The 19890-nt window shown below is 38.2% G+C and overlaps 1 protein-coding gene across 1 annotated transcript in view; it reads left to right on the top strand.

The window, feature by feature from the left end:
* Positions 1-19338, top strand: part of pgbd5 (piggyBac transposable element derived 5) — a 78787-nt gene extending 59449 nt beyond the window's left edge. Inside the window, exons 3-6 of the mRNA XM_062975712.1 lie at positions 3779-3913; positions 11419-11599; positions 16467-16664; positions 19115-19338. Coding sequence (XP_062831782.1) covers positions 3779-3913; positions 11419-11599; positions 16467-16664; positions 19115-19224 — 624 coding nt within the window. The 3' untranslated portion in view covers positions 19225-19338. The remainder of the gene's footprint in view (positions 1-3778; positions 3914-11418; positions 11600-16466; positions 16665-19114) is intronic.
* The last annotated feature ends 552 nt before the right edge of the window (positions 19339-19890 follow it).

Raw genomic sequence — 19890 nt, 5'->3', positions numbered from 1 at the left:
TCACTAATTGTTAAATTAAATTAAAGAGGTGAGAACCCTAGCATTTGATTACATGCTTTTCCTAGCGTGAAGGTACAACAGAGTTATTTAATGAAGGATATGCTCTGAAAGCTATTAGGCAAGATTTGGGGAAATATTCTATTGATTTAGGAGTTGTTCATGTGCATATTTTTCCCCATCCAAATTTCCATCTGAGAATTAGTAACCATGAATATCTATGTATTTCATATCAGCATACTTCACTTATAGAGCTGTGAGTACCTTGTTCAACACAATATTGGGCCAAATATTGTGATATCACATTAGAGATACAATTGGCAATTGTATGCAATTTTTAATAAATAAATAAATAAATAAATAAATAAAGAGCAGCTCTGTGTGTGTGGGGGGGGGGCGAGTGGGGGTGGGGTGTTCATCCTTTGCTCCTTTTAAGGTCCAAATTTAGATTGAGACTTACTCATCTCTTCCAGTGTGCTATTTGCATTGGGTTTAAAATTGCCCTTGACACCTTGGATTCACAGAATGTTAGGTTTTTCTTTTTTCATTGAAATATGTTGACCACAAGATAGTCCAGCACTAGGCAAAAACAACTACTGCTACTCTACAGTACTCAGATTTCTTTTTCCCTTGGCTTAGCTAAGCACATGGCAGACCAGATGCAAAAGAAGAAGCTGGGAAGATCTTGTGTTGATGGTTGTCAGTGCGACAGCAATTCTGCTCCATTCAGACTGAAACTCAAAGGTGCTATCCAAGGTGCTGAACCTATTCTTCGTTTAGCTAGTCTTTTCAAGTGCATACTTGGAGCAGACACACCACTCCATTAACATTGGGACTCCCAGCTGTCGCTGTGGAAAACCTTGGGCAATAACAGACTCAGAATCAAGTCAAGAAGATCTAGGGCTTCTCATGCACACATCTTGAGCATCTCTTTCCATTGTCTTAGTATGTGGCTTTGGAGTCATCCTTACTATGACAGTTGCAGGCTTATCAGGCCTAATTATACCATATATTAAGTTCGAGGGGAAAGGGAGGAATGGAGTCCATTTTGAATTGAAAATTTACTTCTCTGTAGCATCCACCTCCAAATGTGCTTTGCTTCCTCCCAACCTCAGTTCAAATACTGGAGAGCGTATGAAGCAGGCATCAGTGGTGGCCTTCCTTATATATGAATTTGAAAATTTGTTTAATTGAGCTTTCCACTATGCTCACATTTACTTCCAAAGTAAATTTAGCATCTTGAATAGTTGCTTTAAAATTTAGAATAAAACCCAGAATAGATAATTTAACCCATTGATATGGACGCTGCATAGATCTCCTACTTTCATCCTTCTGAAACTGAAGGAACACCCTAAGAAGAAGATACCTAATTGCTACAGACTGTGTGAAAGTAAACAGCACAGGAGGGAAAGATTGGTTATCTTGACTATATGTTGCCATTGCTATACAAGACTGACACATGGGGTGGCTGCTTATTTGGTTTGTTTTATTACTATATTTTAAATGTCTCTTAAATATTTCTTTAAATTGATGTTTTTAATTATTGTTTATGTAACTAGTTAAAAATGTTTTTGTACTATCTGTTTTTTAACTCAGCTTGTGAGTTGCTTGAGTTCTATGTTGGGAGAAATAAGTGAAATAAAATCAATTCACCTTTTTTCAAAAAGAAATGCATCCTCAAGAAAAAGGCCAAAACAACATGTCAATTTTATATAAATATGCCAGTTATATTATGCTTTATAATCAAGATGCACTACATCTTGCCATAGACTGTGGCCAGGTGCTCTGCATTGCTTGCTCAGTCTGCTGTCAAGATGTGAACTGTTGATGGGTGACCTCAGCATTTCTGGTTTTCTCCTTTCTAATGGTTTTTGGATTTTAAACCAACCTCGACTGCAGATCCTTTCATAAGGAAGACACTAGCAAGCAGACGATTGTCCTTTACCTGTCTTCGGTTAACTCCTTTTCTAAGGAATGTATTCAATGCCTCTCTTTCTGCTGTACATGTATTTAGTTTTAAACAGGTCTGTTGTACGTTGATATCTCAAGCTCCCTTTTATTAAACCCGTCAGTCATTGCATTCAAGCCATTTTGACTGGCAGTGATTCTCCAGAGGGCCAGGCAGAAGTCTTTTCACAGCTCCATTATCTAGAGATGCTGCCAGTTGGACATGGTACTTTCAGCCACTCACCTATGGCTCTGCCTCATACCTGTGTTGAGCTTCTTGCTCTCATTGTTGCTTTGACAATCTAATTTTGGTATCTGATTCTGCATCAGGGAAGTAGTGTAAAATTCCCCACAACATATCTCCCCCTCCCCTTCCAAAAGCCAGGCTGTAGCTGCTGCAGCCCTTTTGCAACATTTGCTGGCTGATGAAGAGTGGAAGGAAGATATAGAGGAGAGGCTGGATGTCCATTAATAGGACTGCTTAGAAACTTCCCACAATTAAATATGGCCCCTGAGAGCAAGCGGTGGGAGGGGATCCTCATTTCTATTCAAGCAGGTAGTGAAGTCCTTGTTGTAATTCCCATTGGGAGCTTTCTTGAGAATCATATGTACTAATAAATACTCACCCTCCTAAATGTCCATGAGCACCCCCCCCCCATTATCAACTTCAACTGGAAAAGTTAGCCAGTTGAAGTTGATTACTTTCACTGTCTTGCTTGGATTACTTAAGGCTAGTAAGAGATCTGTATCCATTTGTGGCTTTCCCCTGTGAATGCCATTTTTACAATAAACGCATTGCTAAATGTGATGTGGTGAAGAGGTTGCTGTGCAAGAAGTTTTCCAAAACATCTCTGTTTTGAAGGGCTGACATTTTGTTTTCTTAAATGATTATTGGGTAGCTAGAGAAACAGAACACAGCTGGTGAGATCTAATGTGAACTTGGCCAAAGATTAGCATTCTAGAGGGAATTAAAATTACCAAAACAATAGTCTTAAGGGCAAAACACATTCACAGAAAGCAAGCTGTAGTATAGTATAGTAAGTAGTATAGTCTAAGTATTAACCAGTGTTAAAGAAAAAAAATTTTAAACTGATATTGAACATTGGGCAGGAGGGAAGCTGAGCAACATAGTGACCATCTTGCCATATGTGGGAATATTGTAATGGATAATAGAGACAATGTGTATTTTTTAGATATGTCTACCAGTTTTGTCCTGATATATGTATATGTATATATGCATTGATATGCATATGTATATACATTTCTATATATATGTATGCACATCAATGTATATGAATATAATTATGCAATATGTTCATATGTGTGTATGTGTGTGTGTATATGTAACTAATGGTATAATGAGAATTAGATAATCTGAAAAATGCAAATAATACCTTTTCTGGATAATGGATCCAAAATTACTGGTAAATACAGCTGATTTTATTGGGTTTCCTTTAAACACATCTAGGTCTGTATCCAACCCAGTGACTAAAAATCTTTGTTGTGTGGGTTTTTAAGATGGTAATTGACTCTTGAGCACAGGTTGGAAGAATAAGTAACATTAAACTGGGACCTTTTTGATAATTTTTTGGCCTCCCTTTCCTCCAAAAAGCTCAGCATTTTCAGAGTAAAATCACAAATCAACACAAATCAAGTGAGGTAAGTTAGGCTTCAAGGCAGCAACTCTATCAAGTCATTTCTGCAAGCTTCATGGCAGAATGAGAAATAGTTCAAATACAGTGTTTGGGCCATTCTGCCTTTGCCTCCCTCCCAAAATTGAAAATACAGATTCTGTGTCAGGGACTAAATAAGCATGGCCTGATTATGTTTGTAGGTCCTCCACGAACCTTTGATTGATGAAGATCCTATTTTCATCGCCACCTGCACAGAGCGAGAGTTACGGAAGAGGAAAAAGCGGAAATTCAGCCTCTGGGTTAGGCAATGTTCATCTACAGGTTTTATATGCCAGGTAAGAATCAGTAATTAAAAGCCTGATTTTAAGCTGTTGAATGGAAAATTGATACTTTGGAATGGTTTAGAGCAGGCTGCCATGCAAAACTGTTTAGGCCTAGAAAAACCATCAATCTTAAATCTGTGCATAAAATTGATGGTAAGAATCTAAACTTTGTAAAGTCATTTTTGTTATCATTGCTCCCTACATCCCTGACAGTTGGGTCCCAAATAGGTAGTATTATTTATTCTGACAGTATTGTCAAGACAAACACTGAGGTTGTCTTCCTTGGCAGTATGACTCGAGAACATCTTTGAATGGAAGAATAGAAAGCAATAAAAATAGTTTCTGTGTGTTCTCCTAGGTGAGTTCATATTAGGCTCCCTCCAGTTGAGCTAATAACCCATTAATGTCTAACTATTCCTTTTAAAGATATTGTGTCTTGTGAGGGTCATTCCCACTCCCATACCCAGTCATGGTTTAAATACATTGGGATTTCATCAGCCTTCTTTTTCTGCTGAAGGTGTTATTAGCTGTTGAGATGGGATTTCCTTCCCTTTCTGCCATGGCCTACATGAACTCAACCTGTCTTTCATATTTCTCCACAATATCTACCTTTCCAGTCTAGAATGTTTTTAAAAATGCAGTAGTCATTGAGCTGAAGTACTGTACTACTTTCATGCTTATAACTGCATATGAAAGAGGGGCAAAGAAAGAAAAAACATTCACTCTAATAACCATAAACTTAATGAATAAGGAGGGTCAGAGGAAAATGTCTGTGGCAAAGGAGACAATGGATATAGATGTAGGAATTTACCCCTGCCTGTATTGATAGCTCCTGGGGCAGAAAAATCTATGCTGTGTTTTTAAAAATTGCAACTAATCTCAGAAATTCTTGGGAAATAAACAGGGACAAAAGGTCAATTAAATGGATATTATTTTAAATATCTCTATAAGTTTAGGTACAACTACCACCAAATCTCTTGTCTTTTGGCCAATCTGGAGCAGTTTTCGTTCTTCTCTCAAGTGAACCTTCTCTACCACATTGAAGTTTCCCGTGGTCCCGATTCAGTAAATTAGGCCAAAAATAATTAATTTCCATAGATATCCAAGCCTTAAGGATGACAAGTTCAAAGTCTTCAATGCATACAATTCCTATTACAAATTCTCCCTGTTCACATGGATATGTTTGTTTGGCAGAAGAGAATGAACCAGCAGGTAGCTCTGAATGATAACAATGAAATTACATTCATTACAAATGGGGCCTAGATTTTGAAGGAAGTGGGTTGGCCATGACCTGCAATGTCTCATGGATTTCTGATTTCTGATTCTGACTCCATACGGTACAAAATTGCTATCATTGTCAGTTATTTGCTATGCCAGCATAGCACAGAAACAGACACATCTTCAACTTCAAATAGAAACAGATCAGGTTTCTTCTACTACTCAGTCATCAGGAGAAGAAGCTTTTCTTTGGCAGTTCCATATTAATGCATCATGCGACCTGTGCGCCCTGTGGCATTAAAGGAGAACAGGTGTAGTGAAAAGTCTATAAATCATAAAGGAAATCTGTTCAGCATGTTGATATGATGGAAGAGATTCCAGATATGCTGGGCTCTGAATAAAATTTATTTTCTGCCCTCAGTCCATCTTCATTAACATACATCTTCAAACTGTCAAAGTCAATGAAAATGGATGACACTCAACACATCACAGGCTCAAGCTCAACAGCTTGAGTAAAATAATGAAAATGACACTTCTGTTTGACTTGCATCTAAATGATTTCCAAAACAGTCTCAAGAGCCTTTGTCTATGTGCATCTTGACAGCTCTGTCTTCATATTCAAAAGGGTCAGGTGAGAGAGGTTTCTTCAAGTGTGAAACTGAACACTTCAGAGTGTGAACCCATCAATATAACAGCTGCAAGAACAGATGTGAGGTTTTCTCCCTGATGACTATAAACTTAAATATTGCATTCGACTTTATGTTTCCAAACTCTCCAGTGGAGTTCTACAAAGGCCATGCGGAAGTCAACCACACATTTGCAGAATGCCTGCTGTTCATGGAAGTAGGAAAATAACAATTGTCTCAGCATACCAAATACAGTAGAGTCTCACTTATCCAACATAAACGGGCTGACAGAACGTTGGATAAGCAAATATGTTGGATAATAAGGAGAGATTAAGAAAAAGCCTATTAAACATCAAATTAGGTTATGATTTTACAAATTAAGCACCAGAACATCATGTTATACAACAAATTTGACAGAAAAAGTAGTTCAATATGCAGTAATGCTATGTAGTAATTACTGTATTTACGAATTTAGCACCAAAATATCATGATATATTGAAAACTTTGACTACAAAAATGTGTTGGATAATCCAGAACGTTGGATAAGCGAGTGTTGGATAAGTGAGACTCTACTGTATTAGGTTTTAGTTTAGTCTGAATTGATAGTTCTTTTAAAGAGAGAATTGGTCTAAATAAGAAGTAATAATCTCTCTGCCTGCACTTAATAAAGCGATTTGTTAAAACAATGAAGTAGATCCAGGAACCTATTTCTGATGCTTCTGGTCATGGTCATCATCATGTTTATAAGGTGTCACTTTTCAATGCTGAGAACAACTTAACAGCAATTTCAAGAAAATGTTCATAATCCAGTACAGCCATAGTTCCAAATAATTCAATACCAGTTAAAATTTTAGATTTGAACAGTCAAGTAAATAGGCATCCAGCTGACATGAGCATTTGGAAGTGGAAGTCATGAGAAGCAACTTTCTCAAACTTGGCAGTTTCTTTGTTACACCTGGATTTAAGGTCCTGGAAGCCAGATGGAAGTGAGCCAGATGAAGGAAGGGGAAATAGCTGGAATGTGGAATGGATCGGGGGAAGATGCCACATTATTCCTTTTCTTAGGATGCCCAAAACACATTATTTACTGCCCTTTTCTGGATAGGCAGAGATGACCTTTTTGCCATAGTCTGGCACACTTTTAAATATTTAAAAGGTGTCCTTTCTTGCCGTAATTTTATTTTCTCTATATTAAACAGGCTCCTTAGTTTGCAGCTGCTGCTGCTTCCTACTACTACTGCTTTTATTTATACTCTACTTTTATCTCCAAAAAGGACTCAAAATGGCTCACAACATTAAAAACAATACAGCTTAAAACGCACTACCTATGAATATTTTCCTCATAGGATTTACCTTTATCAGTCTTTCTGGGAGGCTGCTCCAATTTACTAATCATGGTGATGCCATGGAATAACAGTTTGGCAGGCATTCCAGTCCCAGAACTGTGTGGTTGGTACTTCCTAATTCCAGTTCAGTTAAGCCATGTATGAATGTGTGTAATTCTGTTTTGTTATCCTGGTGCTGAAATCAAGACCTCCAAATAGAATCCAGAAGTGAGAACTTCGAACTGACCTAATTTTTTTTATTTAATGCTTCCTAGAGCTAACTTCTTGAATCTCACAAAGTCTTGTTTCTAATTTTTTATCAATTTCTTAACCGTTGGCTGTCAAAAAGATGAATAAATTGGTCTTAAAGGAAATCAAGCCTGAATTGTGACTAGAAGGCAAAATAACTAAACTGAAGCTATAGTAGTTTGGACATATAATGAGATTGCATGATCTATTGAAAAAGACTTAGTACTATGGAAGGCAGTAGGAAAAGAGGAAGATCATATTGTAAAAGGATTGTTTCAACCAAAGAGTTTACAACCTCTAAACTGGTGTCTTGAAAGTGTCTCATTAATAGAGCTATTTAAATCAACCAGTTTAGTGCCACAAAACAGCAATACAGTCCAGTATGGTAGTTTAAAATTGCATTGGATTAGTGTGTGCACATATGTATGTTTAAGGGCCCTTCCACACAGCCATATAACCCAGAATTTCAAGTTCATATAATCTACAATATCTGCTTTCAACTGGATTATCTGAGTCCACACTGCAATGTTATCCAGTTCAATGTGGATTTTATACAGCTGTGTGGTAGGGGCCTGAGAGACAGACAGACAGACAGACAGACTAACTTACTATGGGTTTGAGTTTACCATCTGACATAGATTTAAATTCTTCTATAAACCCGTAGTAACTATAAATAGAGACACCCTTCTAATATCATCAAATGTCACAACTGCACAAAGCTGGCAAGGAGCAACATTAAAATTGGGATGACTTTCACTGTCCTCATGTTATGAATAAGCTTATTTGGTCTGTGATTAAGTCCTAATTGATTTACTTGTTCTGCTTTGAGAGAGCAAAATATCAGCCTGGGGTGAATTTCCTTTCTAAGAGCTTAATTGCAGGAGGATGAGCCATCTGTCTCTTTTCAGTTGTGCCGCAATACAGAACCGTTAGTTAAATCCCCTCATCATATAGACTGGGGTATTTGACATGTATATAAAGAAGAGATCTGTGGAAATAAAAAGCACATACACATAAAACTTGGTGAGCTACATACTTCATGTTTCTTGACTCAACAAAACAGTAGCAGCTTCCTTCCCTGGCATCTTATTTTCATTGGACTTCATCCTTTTCCCTTTGCAGCTTTCTCTACTTAATCATTTACTTGAGAAACATGTTCCAAGTATTAATTAAAATATGACTCAAAGAATAGCGATGTACAAGGGTCATGTGGGAAATTTCTCCTGTCAAGCATGAGGCCAAGACATCAATTTGTACATAGATTATTGCTGCCATTATATAGACAGCCCTAACACTGGTGAAATGAGGCTTTAAAAATACAGCGCTGAATAATGCTGCTTTCCTGGAAGCTGTTTGGATAGGACATTTTTATGCCAGGGAAGTGCTGATGAGTCAGTCTAAAAATAAGTGCAGACATAATGGCTGTGGTTAGGCATCATGATAAAGTATGGTTTATTTTGACAGAAATGAGACTCCATTCTGCCTTGGCTTGTATGCTGCTCTCCTTTTTTTTCTGGCACAGCTGCAGATTGAAGATAGGAAGCCTTTGCTTCTGATTTCTGTTCACCACAATTTAGCTTATATTTCAACTATGGTTAATCACAACTTTGTTAAAGAACAGATTAATAACATGATGGTTTGACATTGACTTCTTTCATATAAACTGTGTTTAAGATCAAGCTCAGAGTCTTTACTTGAGATGATTTGCTAAACTTGGATTAATCTGAAGTAGTAACCCAAATTTTGGAACTCTGTTGTGCTTTTGTTGCCTTTTACTCTGAGTGCTATCTTGGTGCTTTGCTGATAAAAAAGTGTAGGATTTCAACTAGTTATAATGATGTAAGCACCACTATAATTGCAGCCATGCTGGACCATAAACTTCCATGTTTCATGTGTAAGCTTCATAGCAATGTGTGATTCAACACATTAAAACTAGAAGACTATCTACAACTGTTGATGCGATGCTCAGAATGGAGAACGAGTGGCCCCGCTCCTCATTTTGTTGGGTTGCAACTCACACCAGGCTTAGCTAGCATAGCCAAGTTATGAAGGCTGGTGGAAATTGCAATCCAGCAACACCTAACTCCCCTCATCCCTAGTGTGCTAGAACTGTGTGTGGTTAATTTTTGTGAAGATGATCAGTTGAGATCTTTCTAATAGAAATACTAAACTTTACTGTGCCATTTCTCTTCATCCAGACCCTTGGTGAAGCCTGGCTCTGGGTGTGATGCTTATAGAACATGGTTTCTATAGTTCTTGCAAGCAGTGTGGCCAACCTTTCCTAATAGGAACACTAAACTTTACTATGCCATTCCTCTTCATCCAGACCCTTGGTGAAGCCTGGCACTGGGTGTGACACTTATAGAACAAAGTATTTATAGTTCTTGCAGGCAGTGTGTCAGACCTTTCCTACTAGGATAAACTTTACTATGCTATTTCTCCTCATCCAGACCCTTTCCCTAAGTTGTGCTTGAATGTAGCAATAGCAGTATTAGAAACTGATCTCGAAGTGGCATGGGGTCAAATTATTCCTGGCTGCTACAAGACTCAAACTGTACTGTGTTCAGTGCAATGCAGTCCAGATTAGATATGCCTCCTTAAGTCTTTTGTATAAAATCAATGGGAAATTCTGTTTTTTCAGCTCAATAATATTTTTCATTAGTGGTAGCCACAAAGACTTTAGAATTAGTGAAGTGAGTAGATTGCTATAGCAAACCTTTCCAATATAAGGAGTGCTGTGGAGATGCTACATTCTGTCTATAAGGCAGGGATGGAAATCATGCCTCTCTCCACATGTTATTGGACTGTATTAGCATTTCTCATCATTAGTTATTTTGGCTAGGACTGTTGGGACTTGCAGTCCAGAAGCATTCAGAGGAACAGAGAATTGAATGAATGAAACTTTATTTATAGCCCGCCCTATCTCCCTAAAGGGCGGCTTACAACAAAATAAACAATGGCAAACATTCAATGCCGACAACAATACATTAAAAAACCCAAAAAAACTTAATAAATTATTTCATAATTTAAGTAAACAAGACAATAGATTGCACAATCCACATAATTATAAACATATTAAATCCTTAAAGCGTCATTCAAAGTCTCTAAATGTTAACTAAAATGGTTGGAAGGGAGATGGTGAACAGCAGATTAATGGAGAATTCCCATCTCTGTAATGCTGTGACGTGTGTGTTAAGGAGAGGGAGAGAGAGATTTTTCTTCTGAGGAGAGGGTGCCTCTTTCATACAAAATAACTGTTTTTTAAAAGCATTAGTATTTCCAGATTTATTTCTTCATTTCTGCTAAAAGATAGTGGCTAGAAGCAAACAATACCATTACAATAGTAAATGAAACAGAAACATAGGAAAAAATAAAAACATCTCAGTAGACAGATGTGGATAACCACAGAGCATTCATGGGCTGACACTCTTTTATATTCTACATCCACCCTTTTTTTGTCTATACTGAAAGTGACACAATCAGTTGTGTGACCCACAGGTTACATAATTTTAATCCCCAGGTTCAGACCTGCTTTCACAAACACGTCATTTTAATGCTAAAGTCTAGTTGAATAGAAATGTCTGCCTGTGAGCAGAAAGGCAACAGAAATTGAATCATCCTGTCTTCCATCAGAAGGGATTTCCAGAGCCTGGAGGCAGGCATCAAAAGTATCGCTTTGACAGGCAAATGTCTCTTCATGCAGCAGCGTTAAGATGAAACACATCAGATGTCTGTCTTGCCATAAACCAAAAGCAGTAACATAAAATTGCAGCAGATGCATTACTATCTAAAAAAATAGCAACAAAATCTCTTTCACATTTCAGGCTTAGTAATTTTTCATATGGATAAGAGATCCAGTGATTTCTGGAAAAACAAACCATCTCAAAACATGGAATTTCTTCAGATGCTTGTTGCTTAAGTCAGCTGTGATATGGTACTTCTTATGGAAGGTCTAACAGCAGGTTTAAAGGTCCAAGAGACCTTAAGTATCCACATTTTAATGTTTGTCTCTCAGAGGGACAGGCGGAATACCGTTGGCCACTTAACACACTGATTTTTCTTCTTGCCATTTCTTTTCTTTTTGTGTTTAATCATTAAGATCTATGTCCACTTGAAAGAAGGAAGTGGGACTGAAGGCCTGGATGCTTTGAAGAATAAAACCCAGCTCCACAGCATGGTGGCCAAGAGCCTTTGTCAGAATGCTGCAGGGAAAAACTACATTATCTTCACTGGCCCCAGCATCACCAGCCTGAATCTCTTTGAAGAATTTGAGAAGCAAGGTATGTAACAACAGAAGCCCTTGGAGTTGGCTGCTACAACACATTATTAGCCCCAAATAAATTGTGGCCTGTTTTTTGGTTTTTCTACAATCAATGGATGTAGCTTGCCTGGTAAAATATTAACTTCGGGGTCATTTTCATTTTATGAAGTTTAAAATGAACAAATCTATGTAATCTTAATCCAAAACCTGATTTTTCTTTTGCACCATCTTGGCCATGAGACATTCTGGGATTTCTCCCTCCCCCCTAAAAAACCACCCCTTTCCAAGCTCTTTGAATTCCTGTAGTATTTTTGTTGTAGGTGAGAGTGACAAAATTATGGATTAGAGCAGTGGTTCTCAACCTTTGGGTCCCCAGATGTTTTGGTCTACAATTCCCAGAAATCCCAGCCAGTTTACCAGCTGTTAGGATTTCTGGGAGCTGAAGGCCAAAACATCTGGGGATCCAAAGGTTGAGAACCACCGGATTAGAAGGTTTATCTGGGCTAATGAATTAATGTTACAGCTCCGCTGCTTCTGTGCTGCAGATGATTAGAGTCCACCTCTATCTGGTATGAAATGCAAGATTCCACCCATCTCCACATTAGATCAATGGACCACTCATGTCCAATCTGTCAGTTGAGACTACTTTTTTTGCTTTTGTTCAAGTAATAAAAGATGTGTAGCAATCGATGTAGAACCAAGATAAAACAGGGCCAGCCCTCTCATTAGACAGAATGGTGTGGCTTACTTCAGATGGCCAGTTTGTAATGTCGAGAAAGGGCAGCAAACCCTTCATTATTTAATTTTGTGTAATTAAGGTATAGGTCAGGGGTCCCCAAACTAAGGCCCGGGGGCTGGATGCGGCCCTCTGAGGTCATTTACCTGGCCCCCGCCCTCAGTTTTATAATATAATATATTGTATATACATATAATATGATAATAATATTATAATGTAATACAATATAACACTAATAATAATACCATATAATAATATTAATTATATGTTCTATATTACATATAATATTACTAATAATATTACAGTATAGTGGTATAGTTCAATATAGTAATATATAATGCTAATATTGTGCTATGCTAATAATATAATATATTGTATGTATATATAATTTGTAAGCCACTCTGAGTCCCCTTTGGGGTGAGAAGGGTGTGATACAAATGTAGTAAATAAATGCAGTAAATAAATAAATAATAAATAAATAAATTTTAGACTTAGGCTCACCCAAAGTCTGAAATGACTTGAAGGCACACAACAACAACAATCCTAATTAACTTGACTATCTCATTGGCCAGAAGCAGGACGACACTTCCCATTGAAATCCTGATCAATGTATGTTGGTTAAAATTGTTTTTATTTTTAAATATTGTATTGTTCTTTCATTGTTCTTGTTGTTGTTGTTGTTTTTGCACTACAAATAAGACATATGCAGAGTGCATCGGAATTTGTATTTTTTTCAAATGATAATCTGGCCCCTCAACAGTCTGAAGGATTGGGGACTGGCCCTCGGCTTAAAAAGTTTGGGGACCCCTGGTATAGGTAAAGGTTTCCCCTGACGTTAAGTCCAGTCGTGTCTGACTCTGGGGGTTGGTGCTCATCTCCATTTCTAAGCCGAAGAGCCGGCGTTGTCCATAGCATGACTGCATGGAGCGCCATTACGTTCCCACCAGAGCGGTACATATTGATCTACCCACATTTGCATGTTTTTGAACTGCTAGGTTGGCAGAAGCTGCAGCTAACAGCGGGTGCTCACTCCGCTCCCCGGATTCGAACCTGTGACCTTTTGGTCTGCAAGTTCAGCAGCTCAGCGCTTTAACATACTGTGCCAATGGGGGCTCCTTTATGTAATTGGGTTTCTGCTAATATAAAAGTAATAGGCTGAAATAGTTTTGACTGACTTGGATGATTTTAAATGCTACAAACCTTGATCTGAGTGTGAGGAAGTGCCATCTGCTACTCTGCCTCAGGGAGTTTGTGTCCTGAACCAACCCTGAGACTAATGTGACACGGGAGTTGGGGGAACATCAAGGTTGTAAGTTTTCACCATAAAGCAGCATGGGGAAAGGGTTTGCTGCATATACATGTATAAGTCAACCTCAGGTAAAAGTCAAAGGGAGGTTTTGGGACCAACATTATATGTTTTACGGTATACCATGCAGCTATGGACAAGTCTACATAGGGACCATCAAACGCAGCTTTGCCCAAACACGAATCAAGGAATATGAAAGGCACTGCAGACTAACTCAGCCAGAGAAATCAGCCATAGCAGAGCACTTGATGAACCAACCTGGACACAGTATATTATTTGAGAACACAGAAATGCTGGACCGCTCTAACAACTATCATGTCAGACTACATAGAGAAGCCATTGAAATCCATAAGCATGTGGACAATTTCAACAGAAAGGAGAAAATCATGAAAATGAACAAAGTCTGGCTACCAATATTTAAAAAACTTTAAAATTAGAACAGTAAATCAAGAACAACACACTGAAAACAGAGGAATTCCACACATGAATCAATCAGGTCCAGCTAACACCTCCCAACAAAGGATTCCCCCAGGCAGGAAGAAGCCAGGCCTTGAAGCTGGCAAGGCCATTAATGCTAATCAAGGTGATAAATTACAACATTCCCACTGGCCTCCAACAGACAAGAGTTCTTTTTCCTACCCTGGACCTTCCACAGATATATAAACCTCACTGACCTAGTTATCAATATACCTCACAACCTCTGAGGATGTTTGCCATAGATGTGGGCAAAAATCAGGAGAAAATGCTTCTGGAACATTGCCATACAGCCCGGAAAACTCCCAACAGCCTATTATGTGTTTTAATGACTTTTAGATAAGTTGAAGGTCATTCCATGGAGAGGGGAAATCCCAAATGCTGCCTCGGGATTACCTGCCCTTGCCTGCCACAATGTCCCCATTCAGGGATTCGAAAAGGCAAAGGAACCACCCTCTTCTCTGTGTAGAGCAGCTAATGATGGGTTCGTAGTCCATCCTGGGAGAACTAAAAGAAGCATTGATTTTCTCTTCTCTCTCTCGGCATTTGTTTGAGGGGTATCTCCAAAGAGCTGCCACCTTCATCCATTTCACACCCAGACACCGGTGTCACGTGGATTAGTTTCACTACAGTGTGGTAACATGATAACATCCCCATGGGTCTCCTCACATGCCACAATTATAGCATTGTACCTTCTCTTCTGGACCACTCAAAGTGACTAGCTTACACTCAAATTAGTAAATTAAAGGCCACTTTCTCTCTCCTCCCTCTTTGCCCAGTCTCATCTCTCCCATTGCTGTGTTTGCTGCTACCATCCTCTTCTCTGGTGCTTCCGATGATCACTCTCCTGTTGTGGCTCTTTTCTAGTTCTGGTGGTAGCAGCAATGTGCTTCTTTTTACTGCCCCCTTAGCCATCTGATTCATGCATTATAATTGCCCTTTGAATTTGACATGAATGGAAGTGCTCCACTATTTATGTAAGCAATGCATTGTACTGCATCAATCCTCTGTCAAATAAGTGGACAGTTGTGGACAGTTGTAATGATAGAAGATGTTACAATTGTTAGGATAGTATGTCTAGATCTGGGTTTGATAGAGGCTTCTCTCAAAATGTCTTGTGTGGAGAATCTTTTTTCTCTTAACCTTAATAAAGTACTGTAGCTGACGTTTTGACTATTATGTATGCGCGCACACACACAGCTAATCCATATGCATGTTTACTCAGAAGCATGTCCAATGGGAATCAGCAGTTTTTCATCCATGTAACTCTGCAGAGGATTGCAACCTGACTTGTTTACTTTCACTGCTGTCTTTCTAAGATGAAAAAGGGGGAGAAGGGGAATGTAGGAAGCGGCTTTATGAAGTTTTCTCTGTGGTTGTCCTCTTGAAGACAGAGGTGGACAGGTTATAGTCCAGGGGCAATGTGAAGACCTCGGTCCCTTCTTGCACCACATTCTGCATATTTAATATCACTCAGATTTTAATGCTCTATGTCCAAAGATGGGGAACATATGAGGTCTTTGTGCTGCTAAATTGCATCATTCACCATTGAATTTGTTGGATTAATTTGCCCTTCTTGGCATTTCATACTGATTAGCCTGTCCCTCGTGTCCTATATGATCAAGATGTGAATGCTTTGGAACAGGGCTAATTAACTGCATGGGGGCCAGGAGCTACATCTCTTCCAGAACCCCTTTTCATAGGTTGCATTTCGTAGACCGAGCCTCATTATCTCCCTTTTCCTCTCCAGTCCGTCTAAAAACGGTGACCAGAAGTAACATCACATCAGGTCCTGTCTCCATTTCCAAAGGGACTGCAGAACATAATTGAGAAAGGTTGAGATAGTATAGGATTCTGGTTTCTTTGTGGAAGGGGATGGTATTTTCATGTGTTTTCATGTATTTGGGGGTTTTTAGCTATGGTTCAGAGGCCAAATTTCCCATAACTCATGTTGATTTTATACTTGGGTGGACATTGGAACACTATTAGGGGACTTCAGAGGCTATGAAAATGGGGCCCAGTAGTCACATTATTTGCCAAACCACAGTGCCTGTTCTATATAATTTACAACCCAAAATTTTGGATACTGAGGAAGATTGTCGTGAAATATAGCGTAATAAAAGACATCCAAATCCTTGTTAATTCTTTTTCCAGTAAATATTTCCCCTTAAAATATGTCATATTATCATGCTTCATATGAAACATGATATGTTTTGTGATAAGAAAGATTACCTGCCTGATAATCGTGGTAACCATGGTCATCCTACAAGGACAACCTCTTTTAGGTCATCTGATGACTCTTTTCCATTTATGCTCTGAAACCACAAGGTAGTTTGCTCATAGAAGTATTTTGTCATCGTCTATTTGCAGAGATTTATTGCTGTGGGTTGCTCAGCACACGGAAAAGTGACTGCACAGGCCTGCCCCAATCTATGCTGAACAACCCGGATGTTCCACAGACTCGAGGACAACACAGGATAAAGATGAAAGGAAACATGTCATTGATTTGCTGGTACAATAAAGGCTACTTTCGGTTTTTGACCAATGCTTATTCTCCAGTTCAGCAAGGTGAGCAGCCTGTAGCCCAATTTTTTTTTTAGTGTTAACCTACAAGATTCTTGTAGAAGATAGGTTGGGACTTGGACTCTGAATGAAGATGCATATTACACAGTATTGGAGCTGATGCTATCGGACTATATTTGGATGGTGTGTATCTCTGTACACTTCATGCAAATATGGTAAAAGAAAAGATGTTCAATATGAAGACATTGAGCCTTGTATGTTGTTGAACTGAGTCTACCCAATCCTCTTTTTTTGTGGGATAGGCTATACTTTTAAGTCATCCTTGCTATATTTTGACTGGTTTTAAACACTGTTTCAAAGTAACAGATTCCATTCAGTATTGTGTTACAGATTTGTAACCTAAAGATACAGATCGCTAACTTCCGTGTAGTCTTATTGTAAAGCTGTTTAAATGCCACCCTAGTTCTTATAGCCAGAAGCCAGATTGGGTTATGCATATTGGTTCGGCTTCCAACTGGGAAGCAATGGGCTTGCAATTTCCACACACACATACACACTAGCAAGGCTGTGAGAATCAGAATGAGAAGCCTGCTCCACTCCTTGTCACTTTTTGGTGGGAAGGTGATTGGAAACATTTTCCTTCCTGTGCATCAATTGTAAACAGAACTAGTTGTTGGCTCTTAAGTGTGGCTGTTCTTGTTGTTATTTGTATCCTCCTTTTTCTCTCTAAAAAAAGAGACTCAAAGTGGCTCACAATAAAACCAATACAATATAATTAAAACCTAAAAATATACAAACATTAAAATGGAGTTAAACATGCAGTATTAAGCACAAACACTTAAACCTTTACATTTTGAGAGGGTTTAGCCAGAAGATGTTATATACTTGTATAGATGTAATAAGTAGCCAACAGATAATATAAAAAATAATATGTTTTTTTTATTCCTAAACCTTTTCATTGAAATTGTTTCTATTATATGTAGTTTTAACTTGAATTGTGAGTCCTGTATTGGGAGAAAAGTGGTATGTAAATTACATACCTATGTGCTTGCCTACATTGGTTTCAGATTATTATAAATCTAGAGGCAGCAAAGGACTTCAGTAAACATGACTATTAAATGGAAATTTGAATCAAAGGTGCAAGTTTTAACCAGTTCTGATTGTACTAGCTGCTCATCCGGATGATTGGAGCAAATAGGCAGTAATCTTTCCCTCTCAGGCTACCAACCAAAGGAAAAATAATCTTCTGAAGCTGATATATTGGGAATAAAGCCTGCATTGTTATGAGTGAACTTGTGTGATTCACTGCCCACCCTGTTGCCTTGAGTTATATCACACAATATTGGAGCTGATGCTATCGGGCTATATTTGGATGGTGTATGTACACTTGATGCAAATATGGTAGAGGAAAAGACGTTCAATACACATTGAACCTTGTGTGTTGTTGAACTTACAGACTCACTGAATGTAAGAGGATGCTTAGGATGCAATTTTGTACATCCTAGGAATAAGTCTCACTGAACCCCTTTACATGGATTGGATTTCTCTCTTAAACATTCAAAGCCTCTACACTAAAATTAATGCCGTTTAAAGATGAATTTAAATTTTAGTTGATTAGGCATCTACAGTCTATATCAGGGACATAATTGTTAAGCTAACTAAAAGTGGTTTTAATGAGTGCATATATCAGCATAAAAGAAAATTTGCAGCAGTTCAGAAAATTCAGTGACAACAAATTGCTAAAATGGCACACATATTTTAATATAGTTCTGTCTACAAGTATTTAACCATTTCTTTGGAGACTGAGATGCATGGGACCAATATAGTATTCTGTGTGTAGAGTAGCATAATAGTAATATAATGGATTCATGTTTGGAGAGGATAGATGTTGAAATTTATTAAGGCTGCATCTCACCTTTGAAAGAAAAATCCAAATTAAAACCATCCAAGATGGGGTCAGAATGAGAAAGAGAAGGATTATCAAAACATCTAAAAAGAGATGATTGGGTGTTGAGACGGAATTAAAGAAAGTAACCAAAAGCAGAGAAGAGAGCTATCAGATAAAGTGAGAGAAGAGAAAAGAGAAGAGAGAGAGAAAAGCTATTCAGGGTTATGTCTGGTAGCCATATAGTTGGACTGGAGGACATAGAGAGGACACTTAACCTCTGGCAGAAGTTAATCATAGAGTTACACTGGTGGACTTCGAGAATCTTAAGGAGGTATGTTCTCAACTCCAGTAAACATGTTAAATCAACAGGAATGTGGTAAGTTGAACACATACATTATTTTCCATTGATTCAGTGGTTTCTTTCAGTTGCGTCTGACAGTTGAGTTCAGGTTTTTGTATGAAGTGGGACAACCTCTGTGTTGGTAAAAGAAAAGCATGGATATGAAGATGGTTTCATGAATATACAAGGTGTGTTTCAACCAATACTGCAATGGCTTGCTGCAAGTGACAATAAATTGTGTTTTTGTGTTTTTTTAAATTGAAACAGGTGTTATAATTAAGAGAAAAAGTGGAGAGATCCCCTGCCCACTGGCAGTAGAAGCTTTTGCTGCTCATCTTAGTTATATTTGCAAATATGATGACAAATACAGCAAGTAAGTATGTAGAAGATGGGCTAAAGGAATGTCACAGCACTGGAATAAAATCTTCAGATGGATATAGACTACTATGAACACCAAAATCAAGCATGGAGCCTGATTTGTTTGAGAAAACATCTGTGGGAAGTGGGGACTGGGGGGGGGAGTGTGTTCAAACAATAATAATAATGTGAACAAGCTATTCAAAATGCTAAACCATATTCCCCAGCATCTTGGCTAGCTGTTTTAAAGTTTGAACGCAAACGAAAACAGATTTACTGCCCCACTGAAATGGCAACACTAGCCTAACTGTGATTATCCCATTGTCTATTTGGCATTTGGTATTACAGTAGAGTCTCACTTATCCAAGCCTCGCTTATCCAAGCCTCTGGATAATCCAAGCCATTTTTGTAGTCAATGTTTTCAATATATCGTGATATTTTGGTGCTAAATTTGTAAATACAGTAATTACAACATAACATTACTGCGTATTGACCTACTTTTATCTCAAATTTGTTGTATAACATGAAGTTTTGGTGCTTAATTTGTAAAATCATACACTAATTTGATGTTTAATAGGCTTTTCCTTAATTCCTCCTTATTATCCAAGATATTCGCTTATCCAAGCTTCTGCCCACCCGTTTAGCTTGGATAAGTGAGATTCTACTGTATCTGTGTCAGAGAGGGG

Source organism: Anolis carolinensis, chromosome 1 (genome assembly GCF_035594765.1).
Source record: "Anolis carolinensis isolate JA03-04 chromosome 1, rAnoCar3.1.pri, whole genome shotgun sequence".
Lineage (NCBI taxonomy): Eukaryota > Metazoa > Chordata > Lepidosauria > Squamata > Dactyloidae > Anolis > Anolis carolinensis.
The sequence above is the reverse complement of the archived record's forward strand: the minus strand, read 5'-3'. Positions and strand labels throughout refer to the sequence as shown.